This window comes from Aotus nancymaae, unplaced genomic scaffold, assembly GCF_030222135.1.
Source record: "Aotus nancymaae isolate 86718 unplaced genomic scaffold, 86718_ANA_hifiasm-v0.15.2.pri h1tg000076l, whole genome shotgun sequence".
Lineage (NCBI taxonomy): Eukaryota > Metazoa > Chordata > Mammalia > Primates > Aotidae > Aotus > Aotus nancymaae.
Window position 1 is genome coordinate 3,944,425 of NW_026988491.1, and position 16,890 is coordinate 3,961,314.

The window sequence follows — 16,890 nt, forward strand, 5'->3', positions numbered from 1 at the left end:
CTTTGATCAGCTTCTCAAAGTCATCTGTGATTGAAAACAGGTTCAGAATCACTGGTATGTAGGGCCCAGAAAAAAGATTGTAAGCACTTCTGGTTACACATTTGTGCTGCTTGTGCCCAAGATCCTGGTAATGAGACTCATGGTTCAGCAATGCACTGAATTTAATTATTATTAGGACAGGTGCAAAGGCAGCCTCTTGAGCCCTTGGGACAGGAAAAAAATGATTGTTGAACTATACACCATGTCCCTGGTTCTACATATGTTGGGATCTCAACCATGGTGCTATTGACCCAGCTGAGCCAACATACATTTTCCTGTATTGTGTGGGCCACAGTGTTTACCTTCTGCCCTCTACATACCTTTGCTAACACTCTAGGGACCTTGTAGTTGTCTCAAAGTCACCAGGCCTTTAGTCTATGTTCTCTTTATCCCCATACCTTCAGCACTTCCTTTCACCTCTGTCCTATCTTGTATCAACTGACCATTCCCTCCTAGTCGCCATTAACTTATTTTGTGTGTTATGAAAGTGTTAAAAGCTTGTTCTTTAAAAAAACTTCTCAAACACTACAGATGTATGTTGTTTAAATAGTTAAAGTTCCCCATTTTACCCATTTTTCTTGAAACCCTCCCCACCAAGTCCCAAGTCCCAGAGACAATTTATGTATTTGCCATGTCACATTTTGCTATCTGTTGTATTTCCTTGTTAAAGTTACACGTGCTCATTAAATAATTCTTTCATATTTTATTTTCAAACTTATACATATTTTTTTCATTAATTAAAAAATTAGTCTCACCCCATTTTTTATTTATTACCTTACCCTAGGTTTTCTATTTATAGGAATAGTTGGGTTGGGTTGAGAAGAGTGTTTAGGAAGAGAAACAAGTATTTGGTTTTTGTCTTTCCATAGTTACTTATCTTCTTTTTCCAAAGTGTCTCTTGGTAGTAGGCTGTTGGTTTATTCTATTGCTCTGTTACTTCCTATCAAACAAATCTTAGAAGAGCTCCTGTTTTTAAGTCTGACTTTTTTTTTTTTTTTGAGATGGAATCTCGCTTTGTCACCCAGGCTGGAGTGCAGTGGCATGATCTTGGCTAACTGCAACCTCCACCTCCTGGGTCAAGCAATTCGCCTGCCTTAGCCTCCTGAGTAACTGGGATTAGAGGCCTGTGCCACCACGCCCGGCTAATATTTTTTTGTATTTTTAGTAGAGATGGGGTTTCACCATATTGGCTAGGCTGGTATCAAACTCCTGACCTTGTGATCCACCTGCCTCAGTCTCCCATAGTGCTAGAATTGCAGGTGTGAGCCGCTACACTCAACCTTAAATATGACTTTAAGGTAAATTTTAAGTTTCCAGTGAGGCCTAATTTATGTGAAAAAACTTTTCTTTCTTATGGATTAGCACCCACTTCTACCCACAGGCTCCTAGAAATGCACCCATAAACTTCCATTAAGAGAGCAGTGAGAGCCAGGAGGGCCAACCTTTCTCCTTAGCCCTGGGCAGCCATCACATCAAACCCTCTCCTTTGATTTGATGGAATGCAGGAGACCTGAACTATTTAATACCAGTTTATACTTTGGAAAAGGGAGGCTGAAATTGTGGATTATTACATCAAAGAGTCCAGGCCTTTTGTTTTAGCACTGCAGCAAAGTCAAGGATGAATTTGCTTGTTCTTTATTAAGCTATTCTGATGCTTTTCAGTATGGCTTTGACATTGATAATAAACAGTTGTTTTCTAAGGGCTTTACCAAATAAATACTACATCAAAGCTGAACACTGAATAGAGGAGGAAAATGACAGTGAAATATTGTTTAAAGAAGGGCTTTGTACAAGTTCTCCTACTTTGATTTCTCAGCTGACACCCGACACCATGTTTGTCTTGTGTGACTTTTTCAGACCCATCACATTAGAGATGTCTGAGAGTTGGTGAGTGATGGGAATGCACTTTTCTGGGCTCAAAGTAACTGGCTTAGAAGGAAAGCAGAGAATGGGGAAGAGCGGAGTTGGTGCTGGCACCTGCCTTTGGGCACAAGAAATAAAAGGACGCTTTGTGCTTTGGGAAAGCTTATCTTCCAGGCCACACGGTAGGCTTAGCCCGCTCTGGCCTGATAGGGTTTGTTCCCCGGCTCCTGCGGGTCTTTATGCCCATTTCCGGCCTAACCAGAGTGTCAGGTTTCCAGTGTTCTGAGTCTAAATAAAAGGGGCTTGGAAAGCAGTGGAGTCTATTCTGTGTGTCCAGTAGCCCCTGCCGTTTTATTTGTCTGCTTCAGTAGTGTTGCTTGTTATTGTTATGGCATCTGTGGGTTGAAAAGACCTTAAAGGGTATTTATTCCAGGCTATTCTCATTTAGAAATGTGAAATACATCTTTAAAAATATCTCCATATCAGAAATTGGTACCGCATGACAGGATCACAAGTTCTAACTGAAACTCTGGCGCAGTTTTCCTCAGTATTCTCTGAGGAGTCAGCATTTTGAGGAAGGAATAGCACCCATTTCTAGCAAATGTGAGCCTGATCCTGATGAAAGCTTGTCAGTGGAGTCTTTATTAAGTGAATTGTATTTTACTGTTTAAAAATTACACCATTGGAGTATTCACTATCGAGGAAACAATACCAGAAAAGAAAAAAAAAATGAAATCACCAATAGTTCCAGTGTCTAGAGATACTTTATAAGAGTTTGGTGTACATTCCTCCTTAAGTACATCTTTTCAAAACATGGGATTGTGTCATCTATTGGGTTTTATAACTACCTGTTTAAAAAAAAAATCTAATAAGGCTGGGCACAGTTGCTCACGCCTGTAATCTCAGCACTTTGGGAGGCCGAGATGGGCAGATCACTTGAGATGAGGAGTTGGAGACCAGACTGGCCAACATGGTGAAAACCCACCTCTACTAAAAACAAACAAAAAAATCAGCCAGGTGTGGAAGTGTGCACCTGTAGTCCCAGCTACTCGGGAGGCTTGAGGCAGGAGAATTGCTTGAGGCTGGGAGATAGAGGTTGCAGTGAGCCGAGATCACGCCACTGCACTCCAGCCTGGGTGACAAAGTGAGAGTCCATCTCAAAAAAAAAAAAAAAAGTCTAATAAGGCATTGTGAATATATTTGCAAATTAATAAGACTGGTTTCTATACCACATTTTCCCTAGCTCCCTAGTATTCCCTTCTATGGATATACTATTTATTTAACCAATCCTTTATTGTTGGATATTTGCTATTTCCACCTGTTTTTTATATTATAAAAGTGTTTTGCTGAACATCTATATAGGTAAGATTTCCTTAGAATAAATTCCTAAAGAGGAAATTGCCAAGTAGAGGGTTTGCATATTTCTAGGGCCTTTGGCTCTAATTACCAAATTGCTGCTCTGACTGGTTGTGTCAGTTCGCATATTCATCAGCAGCACTGAGAGTCCCTGTGCTCACTCAGCCTTGGAATCTCCATGTTCACAGTCAAGGTGCCAGTGCTATTTGGCATGATGTGTGCAGTGGTCATTTGTCCTAGTTAAACTATAGTGAATTTACCTAAACATATATTACCTTTGCTCACTTTCCTCCATACTCTGAAGTATATGTCATGGTAGATACGTTTGTTCTTGTAATATTACCATATTTTCCTTTTTGACAAGAGATGGCACTGAGATACAGACCAAGTATTAGAAACAATACAGAAGCAAAGCATTTCCTTTTCTGTAAAACTGAAAAGCAATGAACCAGCTGAGTTAACACATCAGAAATCATCAATTTAATCCTTTTCCCCAACAGAAACCCAGATGGAGACGTGAGCCCCTGGTGCTATGTGGCGGAGCATGAGGATGGTGTCTACTGGAAGTACTGTGAGATACCTGCTTGCCAGAGTAAGACCGCAATACCCAGTGTGATGGTTTACAGGACTGAACACTAAGAGTGCAGAGAGGGAAGCCCCTGCCTGAGGTCAGGTAGTTCAAGACAAGCCTGGCCAATATGGTGAAACCCCGTCTCTATTAAAAATACAAAAAAATTAGGTGGGCGTGGTGGCCGGTGCCTGTAGTCCCAGCTAGTTGGAAGGCTGAGGCAGGAGACTTGCTTGAACCCAGGAGGCAGAGATTGCAGTGAGCTGAGATCATGCCACTGCACTCCAGCCTGGTGACAGAGTGAGACTCCATCTCACCAAAAAAAAAAAAAAAAAAAGCCAAAAGAGCTCAGTGCCTACAGCTGAAGAAAAAGACAGTGCATTCATAACCTGCAGACCTAGTACTCACCTTTTGTAATTTAAATGCCCAGATGTCAACACTGCCTGGCAGTTAGGCCTTAGCTTCACTGTCCTTCCAACCTGAGTGTGCCTTAATCCAGTCCCCAAATTGAGAAAACAGTAAAGAACAGAAGAATGGGCTTTTGCTCAGTCTGCTTAATCAAATTTTTAAAACAAAAAACATCTCATTTGCCTCTAGTTATGTAAAGAAGAAAGAGGCAGAGGGAGAGGAAAGCAGATTTTCCTCGGTCCATTTGTTCAACACAAAGATGGTCTTTTAGTACCAGCCTGTGTCATTCTCTTGGGAGTGGTAAAGAGGGGGGTTTCAATCTGGGCACTTTTATTTGGAAAGATAATCTTCAACTTGCATTTCTAAAATACAATCTGGGCCAATAGTAACTGATTCATGTGGTCATTGAAACCAGGTTCTAGAGGAGAGAATTATAACAAAATGCTACAAACAATTTAGTATGCCTCTAATTTGTAATATTTACCATATATACTTTACTGTTCCAGAAAAGGAAAATTAAATATTATTTCAGTTTTTCTGTGGCCCCTTGATAACTCTCTCAAATCTCTAAAGCTGGCCTTGAAGTGGTCTGGGCAGAGAGATTTGTAGAAGTTGGGAATGAGAGCTCTATAGTACCTGCTTTCTGGGGATAGAGGATGGGCGGTGTCTGGCTTTGGTTCTTTGGAAAAACCTTCAGTTTACCCTGTGGGCAGCAGGGCTCCCCATCAAGCCGGACCTCAGACATTGAGTCTGGCAGAATATTGTGCTTCTAGCATGTCTGATTAACATAGTTGAGCAAAAATTCTTGTACTGTTCATAGCAAGAGACATTGGTAATTGCCTGGTGGATTTAACCAAGATACAGCCTGCCTATTTTAGGCCACTTTTGTCCTATTTCTGGATGTGAAGTCACAATTTTCATGAATAATACTAACCCTCTGCATGAAGCCTGCTATTCATGATTAGCATTGAACTTGTCATACAGAAAAAGGCCTGTGACATGATCATATTCCTGGAAAGTTCATATCTGAATATAACAGACCCAGCAGGAGCCAGGGGGAGTGAATGTGTAGGGACAAAGCAGAATGTGGCTGAATGGTGGGCCATTGTATGGAAACCAGATCTCTGCCCCTTGTGTGTTATGTGTAGAGCTACAACAAGCAGGAGGCAGACCTGAAGTGCGACTCAAATGGGAGCAGAGAGAAATCTGAACTGTACTCTTGACCTGCAGAGCACGGATTAGAACTTACCGTTAAAAGAACAACTCGGAAGTAATTGGATTTACCCCTGAAACTGCTTCTGCCAGTATGTTTCTCAGAAACCCCAAGTTCTTATTGCAGCCAGGAGAAATGCAGACTTCAAAAGCAAATTCCAATGTTATCAGGTTTATGTCTCTAGATCTCACGCTTTAGATCTCTAGGGCCTGTTGGTTTGACTATTGAGAACTATTTTTTGTTTGCTGAAAAACATTCTCCCCACCAATTTCTACAAATCCAGCTATAAAAATTCATCTTTGAAACAGGGAAATTTGAATACAGACTGAGTATTAGATTATATTAAGGAATTACTGTCAATTTTATTAGCTACAATAATGGCATGGTGGTTAAGTCCATTAAAATTACAGATACATACTGAAATATTTGTGGTTGAAATGGCATTATATTTTGGATTTGTTTGAAAACAATCCAGCCCCCCCGAAGAGTGACTAAGTGAGGGTGAGAGAAATAGATGAAACAAGAATGGTTTAAAAAAAAGTGGATATTTGTCGATGTTGGGTGAGGGGTTCTTTATTCTTCCCCACTTTTGTGTATGTTTGAAACTTTACATAATACAATTTAAAATTAATTTTATAATATTTTAAATATGAAGAATACATAAACACAGCATTCTGAGTATCTAGATTCAAATATGTAACATGATTAACCTAAATTGTAATGCTTTTCTTTTTAGACAGAGTCTTGTCCTGTCATACAGGCTGGAGTGCAGTAGCAAAATCTTGGCTAATTGTAGCCTCTCCCTCTTAGGGTCAAGCAGTCTTCCCACCTCAGCCTCCTAAGTAGCTGGGCCTACAGACATATGCCATTACACCTGGATAATTTTTGTATTTTTTGTAGAGACAGGGTTTCGCCTTGTTACCCTAGTTGGTCTCGAACTCCTGAGTTCAGCAATTCTCTTGCCTGGGCCTCCCAAATTGCTGTGATTACAGGTGTGAGCCACTGCGCCCAGCCAATTGTAATACTTTTACACATAACCCACAGGTATATCTGATGTCACTGTTAAAGTTAGTTATTAAAGTTATAGTTATTGAACTTGTTAAAACTATTAGTTATTTAAGGGCCAGGCACGGTGGCTCATACCTGTAATTCCAGCACTTTGGGATGCCGAGGTAGCAGATCATGAGGTCAGGAGTTCAAGACCAGCCTGGCCAAAATGGTGAAAGCCTGTCTCTACTAAAAATAAAAATAAAAAAATTAACTGGGCATGGTGGTGCGTGCCTGTAATCCCAGCTACTTGGGAGGCTGAGGCAGGAGAATTGCTTGAACTGGGACCTGGGAGGCAGAGGTTGCAGGAAGCCGAGATTGCATCATTGAACTCCACCCGGGGCTACAGAGTAAGACTTCATCTCAAAAAACAAAAACAACCTATTAAAGCTAATAAATAAAGTTTAAAATCACAAGAACTTGGCTGGGCACAGTGGCTCACGCCTATAATCCCAGCACTTTGGGAGGCCGAGGCGGGCGGATCACGAAGTCAAGAGATTTAGACCATCCTGGACAACATGGTAAAACCCTGTCTCTACTAAAAATACAAAAATTAGCTGGGCGTGGTGGCACACGCCTGTGGTCCCAGCTACTTGGGAGGTTGAGGCAGAAGAATCGCTTGAACCCAAGAGGTAGAGGTTGCAGTGAGCCGAGATTGCGCCACTGCACTCCAGCCTGGCGGCAGAGCAAGACTCCATCTCAAAAAAAAAAAAAAAAGTTATTAGTTGTGCCAAATGACATTTCTTAAGCTCTGACCATCTGTCAGGACTTGTACAAAATGGGGGACACAAGGATGGTATGTTCTGCAGCCTGTGGGGAGCCCTCAGTCTGGGACAGAAGACAGACACATGAACAGATAAGCATATGCAAATTACTCTATAATAAATGAGGCGAGCAAAAGGTTGGGAACACCCAAGAGGGGCATCTGTCTGGCATGGCAGGGAGGCAGGAGCTATTGTCTGTCAAAGAGGGCTTCTGGAAAGAGAAGGGTCTTAGTTTAGGGCTTCTCCACTTTAAATTATATCCAATCACCTGGAATCTTATTACAGATTCTTAACATTAGGTCTAGAACAGGCCTGAGTGTCTACATTTCTAACAAGCTTGTGGGATGCCAGAGCTGCAGGACTACACTTTTAAGTAGCAAGGTTCTAGATGTTAGGGCTGGGTGTGGTGGGGGTAGTGAGGGCATTGGAGGCAAAGGAAACAGTTTGCACCCGCATGTGCGTATGTGCGCACGTGCACACACACACGCACACGCACTGATGAATGCCAAGCAAGTTGGTGCTGCTGAAACATACATTTTAAGGAGAAAGGGGCAGGAGATAAGGTCTGAGAAGTAAACAGGACTAGATGATGTCAGGTCTTATGGTCTGGGTATGAAGCCTGGGCCTGATCCAGGAAGATGGTGATGAAGCTGAGGTGAGGGCTGAATGTCTGAAGGAGACATTTCCCCATAGTTCCTTAAACCTCTATTAGGGATTTGGATCAAGATTGCCCGCTTTTAACCTATAAGAAATTCTCTAGTGATTGTATCATTCACACAGATTAGCCCTAAGAGGATGCTAGCAGTCACATCTCTGCAATACGTGTGGAACCTTAGGTCCATCTCAGCTGGTAACCTCACTGGCTTGGGTTTCTTTTAACTAAATAATACCTGGACCTGTTAAAAATAGATTTCAGATGTTAGTATTTGCCTTACAAAAATCAGCCCTAAAAGTAGGATGTGAAAGCTTCCTATTATGAACCCTGATAAGACTTTTTAAAATTGTGTGTAGAGTTTGAGTAAAAAGCCAAGGGCGCTGCGGCAGTGGTGGTCAGGGCAGTTTCTCAATTATAGAAAATGTTTTGTTTCTGTCAGCACTTTCTGTGTTTCAATGTCAGCACTGCTTTTTAGTATGTTTCAGCTATTGCTGAGTGCCTACTATGTACAAAAAGCCACTTATATTCACATTATCTTATTTAACCTTTTCAACAATCCTATGAAGCAGGCGGCATGCCTACTCTCCCGCCTCCATTTCTCAGATAAGAAAATTGAGCCTACATGGTTAAGTGATTTGGTGAGGATTATACTCTGAGTCAAACAGGATCTTTGACTAGGACAAGACCAGTGCCTTTTCCTTCTAGTACTTGAGAACAGTCCCATTTCCTTTATTTCCTTGAAAACAGGGGCTCTGGGATGGATTTGGGCTACTGTTGAGGTCATTCTTCAGAATTTTCTTTGTCAATTGTTTGGGAATTAAAGTTTGAAATTCTGATAGTATGGTGAATTATTAAGATTGCTTTTGTGACATTGTGGAAACCAAAGGATTAACTCAGTGGCGACAGAGGGTCTGCAGTTCATGCTGTTAGCTCTAAGTCATTTTCTTTTCTTCTTTGGCTTTGGGAAATCCCAAGCCCCAGGAGTAAAGCAGGCTGAGACAGGATCTGGGAAGCATTTGCTGCCCAGCAGAGCCGCTCTGCAGTATGCTGGGCTATCTCTGTGGGTGTTCCCAGACCAGCTGTTTTCAGCTAGGAAAGGGCTCCCCTGGGGTTGGACCCACTGCACAAAACAGTTCATCAGCAGCTTTGTCCGGGCCCTAGGTTCTCTCCCAATACCATGTTGTCACTGCTGTGGGCTGAAGTTCACCTTCTCTAAAGTGGCACATCCCTATGTCCCATTTATACTTTTTGGGTTTTTTTTGAGACGCAGTTTTGCTCTTGTTGTCCAGGCTGGAGTGCAGTGGCACAATCTTGGCTCACTGCAACCTCCACCTTCCAGTTTCAAGCAATTCTCCTGCCTCAGCCTCCTGAGTAGTTGAGATTATAGGCGCCTGCCACCACACCCGGCTAATTTTTGTATATTCAGTAGAGATGGGGTTTCACCATGTTGGCCAGGCTGGTCTCGAACTCCTGACCTTGTGATCCACCCGCCTCGGCCTCCCAAAGTGATGGGATTACAGGCATGAGCCACTGTGCCCAGCCATGTACCATTTATACCTTACAGCTAAAGTGAAAACTCCCAACTTTCGTTGATAGCCAAAGCGGTATTGAAATGAACATTAATAGTCTGGGCAAGGTGGCTCACGCTTATAATTCCAGCACTTTGGAGACTGAGGTGGGAGAATACCTTGAGCCCAGAAGTTCAAGACTAGTCAGGGCAACATAGGGAGACCCTGTCTTTATAAAAAATTTAAAAATTCACCAGATGTGGTAGCATACGCTTATGGACCCATCTTCTCAGGAGGATCGCTTGAGCTCAGGAGGTTGAGGCTGAGCTCACATCACAGACACCCTTGTTTTGCTTGATTGTACTTTTATTTGTGGACGAGTGCTGTTGGAATTTATGGGGGCTTTACCCTGTCAAGCCACTCCTTGGTAGCCATTAAAAAGAGCTATATATTTCAACAATCTTTCCCACACCTAGTACAGTGGGAATTGTATAAGTGCTTCCTAAATATTCTTTCTTGGTTGGGCGTGGTGGCTCACGCCTATAATCCCAACACTTTGGGAGGCCAAGATGGGCAGATCGCTTGAGCCCATGAGTTCGAGACCAGCCTGGGCAATGTGGTGAAACTCTATCTCTACGAAAAATACAAAAATTAGCCAAGTGTGGTGGGCATATGCCTTTAGTCCAGCTACTTGGGAGGCTAAGGCAGGAGAATTACTTGAGCCCAGGAGGCAGAGGTTGCGGTAAGCCTAGATTGCACCACGGCGCTTTAGTCCGGATGATGGGAGTGAAACCCTGTCTCAAAAAAAAAATTCTTTCTTGATGCCATGAAATCTTATCTCTTCCTCTCTTCCCATAAGAGACAACACAAGCTGGTGGAAAGATGAAAAGAATGTGGACATCTGAGTCATACCCAGTTAGGTTTGAATCATTATCCACTTAATAGCTTTAGAACAATGACTCTCAGTTGTGCCTGGGTTTCCTCATCTGTGCCTTCCAGGGTTATTTTGAAGATTAAATGAATAAAGTGCACACACTACCCCAAGTCCTAGCACATATCAGGTAGACATGAATGTACCAGCAGGTATTGTGATGGTATGCTTTTCTCAGGGAATGGACTATCGTTAGTATATCCCTGTTATCTAATTCCTAGAATACATTATTCATAACCTGCATTTTATTTCTGCCCATCCGTTTTTTATCTGGCTGACCATGGGTCTTAATACCAGGTGTCAGCTGCTGCAGTGGCTGTTCCCTGTGGCCTGCTGCAGCACTGAACTCAGGGAACACAAGAGGAGCCATGTTTCTTGGTTTGTTTGTTTGTTTATTTGTGACAGGGTCTTGCTCTGTTGCCCAGGCTGGAGTGCAGTGGCATGCTCATGGATCACTGCAGCCTTGACCTCCCAGACCCAAGTGATCCTCCTACCTCAGTGTCCCAAGTAGCTGGGACTACAGGTATGCACTACCATGCCCAGCAAATATTTTTACTTTTTGTAGAGATGGGGTCTTGCTGTATTGCCCAGGCTGGTCTCAAACTCCTGGACTCAAGCAATCCTCCCACCTCTGCCTCCCAAAGTACTAGGATTATAGGTGTGAGCCACTGTGCCTGGCTCCCACGTTTGTTCCTACAATGCAGTTTTATGGTTTCAGATCTGGCATGTACTCTGTTATTTTTTGGTTTTGCCAGTGGGTATTATCTAATTTTCCATTTAAAAAATATAGACTTTCTGAACCAAATGGATATTGGTTCAGTGACAGATGCAAATGTTCTAAAGCACAGTTGTGTAAAGCACACTAGTGACTTAAAAAGGAAAACTCATTCAAACTGATAGGGATGCCTTCACTGAAAATCTTTATACCAGCACTTGCCTGTAAGGAACATACATAAATGTAAGAAATAGCCCCTCAATCTTGTGATGTAATTGGGAATCTGAGTTATAAACCTAAGAGAAAATTGCAGATGAGCACACCAATTATATAAATAAGTGTTGAATTATGAGGTAGAGTGTTGTGAGTTTTGAAGACAGGACGACTCAGTATTGTGGAAACTGGGAAAAAGGTGGCTGGTGGCTGGTGGCTGGATGGGTCAGGGAATAGCAGGACAGAGGCTTGTAGGAAGCACAGACTTGATTTGTGTGGGTTGGGATCCAGGCTTCCTGAGTAGAGGAGTGGACAGAAAGAAACCAGGTCAGACCTAGAAAGCAAGAGTTGATTAGATGTGACTAATATGCTGAAAGCCCTAGTTTAAGAAGAAAAGCAAGCCCAGTGTCATTTAAAGGACAGATCAAAGGAAGAAAGTTTGGGAAAGAGAGGATGGGTGTAGATTTCTAAACTCAGGAGATAAGATCCTGAGCTGTGATGGCAGCAGTGAGACCAGACAGGAAGGATTAAGTCCAAAATATGTTTAGGAAGAACACAGAGTTTGATGACAAATGGAATGTATAAGGGATGAAACAGCAGGAAGAGGTTCCTTGCCTGGGATATTTGTGGTGTCCCTGAAAAAAAGTCCAAGTCAACAAACAAGCTTTTCTTCCCAGGGACACAGCGGTTATCTTTCCTCTTGAACTGGGACTGACCTTTTACCAAGTAAGCTGTACTAGTTGTTTATTGCTGTGTAATGAGCCATCCCCAGTCCTATTGGCTTAAGCACCAGTAGTTATCATTTCTCCCAGTTCTGTGGGTCAACTGAGTTTCAGCTAAGCGGTTCTGCTGCTGCTGTCACCTGGGCTCAGTGACGTGCCTGCATTCAACTGGGACCTCTGCTGGCATTCAGGGGGGCTTCAGACCTCTATCCAGTGTCTTCTCTCCACAGCAGTGTATTCAGACTTCTTATATGGTGACTGGCTTCCAAGAGAGAAGAAGCAGAAGCTGCCATTCCTCTAGAAGGTGTGAACTCAGAAGTCCACTACATTCTATGAATCAAAGCAAGTTGCAAGGCCAGCCCTGATTTAAGAAGTGGGGACATCTAATAAAGTGGGAGCAACACACATATACAGGGAGGGTAGAAATTACTAGAGCCTTTTTTGAACTCTACCATATTAACTCACCAGAAACTAAGTTTCAGAGAAGGAACTCACACAGGAGGGAATTACTGCTGTGATATGTCCTGGCCTTACGGGATCAGGATCTTTAGGAACTCTTACTACCTCCCGCTAAGGGCAGAATTTCACAGGGGAAGAAAAGGCTGTGCTTATTTATTTATTTGGATGTGTTGCTCTAAAACTCAGGGGCACAAGTAAGACTGCTTGAAGAATCAGAGTGACCGAAAAGGAAGTTTATGTTTAGAAAGTTATAGTGGTAGGGTGGGGCCATATTGTGAGAAGGAGTTGGACCAAGATGGCAGCTGTCAGATTTGGAATGGAAGTTGAAGATGAAGTTTAGTGAGCTTATGGTCACGGGTCTGAGGGTGTGGATGAATCTACACTTAACCTGTTGATGCTTTGAAAGAAGTATTCAAATAGATTGGTCGTTGAATAGGATACCAGCTGCTGCACTTCAGGTGTACATAGTTTTTGTTTCCATGGAGGGGAGAAATCAGCTACTGAAGCACCAATGTGGGGTCCTTGAAGCAGAAGATAGTATTGACACAGGGTTAAATGACATTTAAAATCAGCAGAGAAGCACTTTGGGAGGCTGAGGTGGGAGGATCATTTGAGGCCACAAGTTTGAGACCAGCCTGGACAACATAGCAAGACCTCATTTCGACAAGATACACAAACAATTAGCCAGCCATGGTAGTACACACCTGTAGTCCCAGCTACTCAGGAGGCTGAGATGGGAAGATCACTTGAACTCAGGAGTTCAAGGCTTCAGTGAGTATGATTGCATCACTGTACTCCAGCCTGGGCAACAGAGTGAGAGCCTGTCTCTATTTAAAACAAACAAAAAATCAACAGAGGAATTGTATCATTTCTGAAGAAGCAGATTGTACTTATAAGAAAAAAAAAGGAGTTCTGCAGAGCCTTGGGAAGAGTTTTCTAAGACAGAGGACAAGAACTTAGCTTCTGACTTCTTAAAGCAAATATCCCAGATCTGGTCAGAGCAGTGGAATAGAAAACACAATAGTCAGTGCTGATTCTTAGTAAATTACCAAGTGAAGATTTGGATTCAAACTGAGCTTTTGCTATGATGGGCATGCCTTCTGTCTTCAATAGGAGTGATTTGGTTACCAGGACTAGAACTCACTCAAGCTAACTTGAGCAAAAGAAATCTATTCAAAGACCATTGGGATATATCACAGAACCCAACCCCGGTGTCCCAAGAAACTAGAAAGAAAGCAGGCACTTTCATCATCTCTTTCTGTGGCCACTTCGTCTCCCATCTCTGCCTCCCTCTCAGCTTGTTATCCATTCTTCTTCCTCTTTGTGGACCAGCAGAATTGGCTCACTCACCCACTCACATGGCCCAAACTTGAGTTTGGTTGCCTCAACTCCTACTTGACAGATCTCTACAATTTCAGTGCCTGCATTCACTGAGTGGATCCCAATTCCAGCTTCCTAAGAAAGAGAATGTGGTCGCCCCAGTGTGTGAGGCAGCTGTGGCCAGAGGATGGAGCCCTTTGTCTTGGTCCCCAACCAGCAGCAGTTTTGGGAGCAGATTCTCTGAGAAGCAGCTGTGGGTAATAGGTGGTTCTCAGAGAAGGGCTGTCAGCCATGGAGGCCCCCATGGAGGTGTCAGTAGCACCTTCACAATGAAGCCACAGTTGTATTCAGATGTAACAATGTTTAGTGAGCCTGCCTGATTGCTTCCCAGTTGTTTCTTATGATAGTAAAAGAATAATAGTTCCTGGGTTAATGTGAATGGAGGACCATCTCTCTTTAACTCCTCTAAAATTTTTATCTTGAACATCTGAGTGTTTGTAATTAATGTTCATGAGTTTTGAAGCCTCAGCTATGATAAACAAGGGGTCCATTTGTAAAGATAATTTTTTAAAAATTGAAAGTGATGAAGCCTCTTTGGTAAGAGGAAAAATGCATGAGCAAGCCACAAGGACTTCAGAGTAGGCTTGAAATGAAAAAGGAATCTGAGGACAAATATCCTTTTTCAAATTGACTTTTCCTCCCTGCTTCTGGGAAGAGCTAAGGGTGGGACATGATCTAGAAATCCACTCAGTTGAGTAGTCATGCTTTTGAAGACAACATGACGTGTCTTCTCTGGCTAGACTTCGAGCCACACTTTCCAGGACAAGTCAGAGGGCAGTGGCCCCCTCAGAGGCTGACTGTGACCTCAGAGGCTTCCCTCATGGTACACAGAGTGTTGAAGGACTAATGTGTTTGAGAATTCAGTCTTGAATCTCAGGGAGTCACTTTCATTTAGTTGCCCAGACTGGTCCTATAAGAAAGGAGTCAGAGACATGGGTAAAAAAAAAAAAAGAAAAACCATGGAATGGGAGCCTGCAACCCTGGAGCTTACCCTGACTCTCCAGTTCTGTCTTATGTGTCCCCATACAAGGCCCTTAACCTTGTTAGACTGGTTTCTTCTTTGGCCAATAGGAATAATATCATCTGTCCTGGTCTTCCTGAAAGGGCTAGAGCTTCCTATGAGCTGACTTATGTGAAAATGCACTTTATGCTATACAGATGTAAGAGATTAATATTTTAATATCTGGAATCAAACCATTTTCTGAGGTGGCTGCCTTTGATTTTTGTCTTTTAAATCAGTCTATTTTATTTTTCTATTACTCAGCAAGTTGTTTGTGTGGTGAATGATGAAAGCATTATTGTATATAATGATAATAAACACTATTTATTCAGCACATTCTTTTCTGCCAGGCCTTGTGGTATTTACTTTATTTACATTATCTCATTTTATTTCTCAAAAGAACCCTTTGAGGTCTGTATTGATTCTCATTTCGCTATTGATGAAACTGAGCTGAGAAAGGCTGTGATGGAGAGGCCAAAATTTACCCTAGGGTTTGTCTCATTGTAAAAGGCCAGCTGCTCCTGGACACATACATGATGGTAGCACCAGTGCCCTTCAGAACATTGCCAAGTCCTAGGAAAGGGGCAAGCAAAACCCACTCCTGAGCCACAGTGTGGATGGCAGAAAGTGAGGAGCATAAAGGCCCTCCCTCTTTTATTTTTATTTTATTTATTTATTTTGAGATGGGGTTTTGCTCTTGTTGCCCAGACTGGAGTGCAATGGCGTGATCTCAGCTCACTGCAACCTCAGTCTCCCAGGTTCAAGTGATTCTTCTGCCTCAGCTTACTGAGTAGCTGGGACTACAGGCATGTACCACCACGCCCAGCTAATTTTGTATTTTTAGTAGAAGTAGGGTTTCTCCATGTTGCTCAGGCTGGTTTCAAACTCCCGACCTCAGGTGATCTGCCCGTCTTGGCCTCCCAAAGTGCTGGGACCATGCCCAGCCCCTTCCTCTTTTAGAAGCTGCATGTTCTATTTTTTATACAGTTTTTATAAGCTCCACAGTTTTGTTCTAAGCCTAAGAAGCAGCAAATTAAGAAGAGGATAAGCAAAGACTGCAGGCACTGACAGTAATAAGAAGTAGATTCTTTCAGAGACCCCTTTCAGTTCTAATGTTCTGAAGTCACAGCAGCCTTGACAGCAAACAACTGTTTTAGACTAAATGTTTGTTTCCCCACTCCCTCCCAGCCCCCACTATTCTTATGTTGAAGCCCTAATCCTGCAGTGTGATGATATTTGGAGATGGGGCCCTTGGGGAGGTAATCAGTTTAGAGGAGGTCATGAGAGTAGGACTCCCATGATGGGATTAGTGTCCTCATAAGAAGAGGAAGAGAAACCAGAGCTCCCTCTCCTTCTGCTATGTGAAGAGACAGCAAGATTTTGGTCTACAAACCAGGAAGAGAGCCCTCATCAGGAACTGAAACTGCCAGTATCTGGACCTTAGACTTCTCAGCCTCCAGAGCCATGTCCATTGTTTCAGCCATCACCCTATAGTATTTTGTTATAGCAGCCTGAGTTGACTGAGACAGCAACCAAGGAGACAACAACTAAAGTCAGACATTGGAACATAAAAAAGCACACCAGTCTGGGGCCATGTTAAAGCATATTTGATGACCTCAAGTTACCAAGAAAAATTTAAAGTAGGCTAAATTGTGTTAAATTTGTTTAAGAAAGATCTAATGCAAAGATTTCATCCAAAATGAGTAAGATAAAATGTTAAGTTTTAAAGTTAAGCTTTATGGAAAACTCGGTTATCCGGAATGATGTTTCTACATAGCCAAAGAAGACTGTGAGAAGAATGGAGTCAAAACCAATTGTTCCTAGCTATAAGTGGATGTCATTATAGTGCTTTCCACTTTCACTCTACCCTGTTCATTCACTCTGCCAAAGAAGTACCTTTATCCACTCTAATGGCATTCGTAGAAACCTGGATGGGATTGACAACTATTATTACAAGTGAAGCTACTCAGGAATGGAGAACCAAACGTCGTACACTCTCACTCATAAGTGGGAGCTAAGCTATGAGGATGCAAAGGCATAAGAATGACA

At 42.6% G+C, this 16,890-nt stretch overlaps 1 protein-coding gene across 2 annotated transcripts in view; it reads left to right on the forward strand.

Moving 5' to 3' along the window:
• The window catches only part of KREMEN1 (kringle containing transmembrane protein 1), a 70,137-nt gene that overhangs the window by 24,082 nt on the left and 29,165 nt on the right, over window positions 1-16,890 (forward strand). For both annotated transcript variants that reach the window (XM_021666175.2, XM_064367877.1), the window contains exon 3: window positions 3,759-3,850. In XM_021666175.2, coding sequence (XP_021521850.2) covers window positions 3,759-3,850 — 92 coding nt within the window. The remainder of the gene's footprint in view (window positions 1-3,758; window positions 3,851-16,890) is intronic.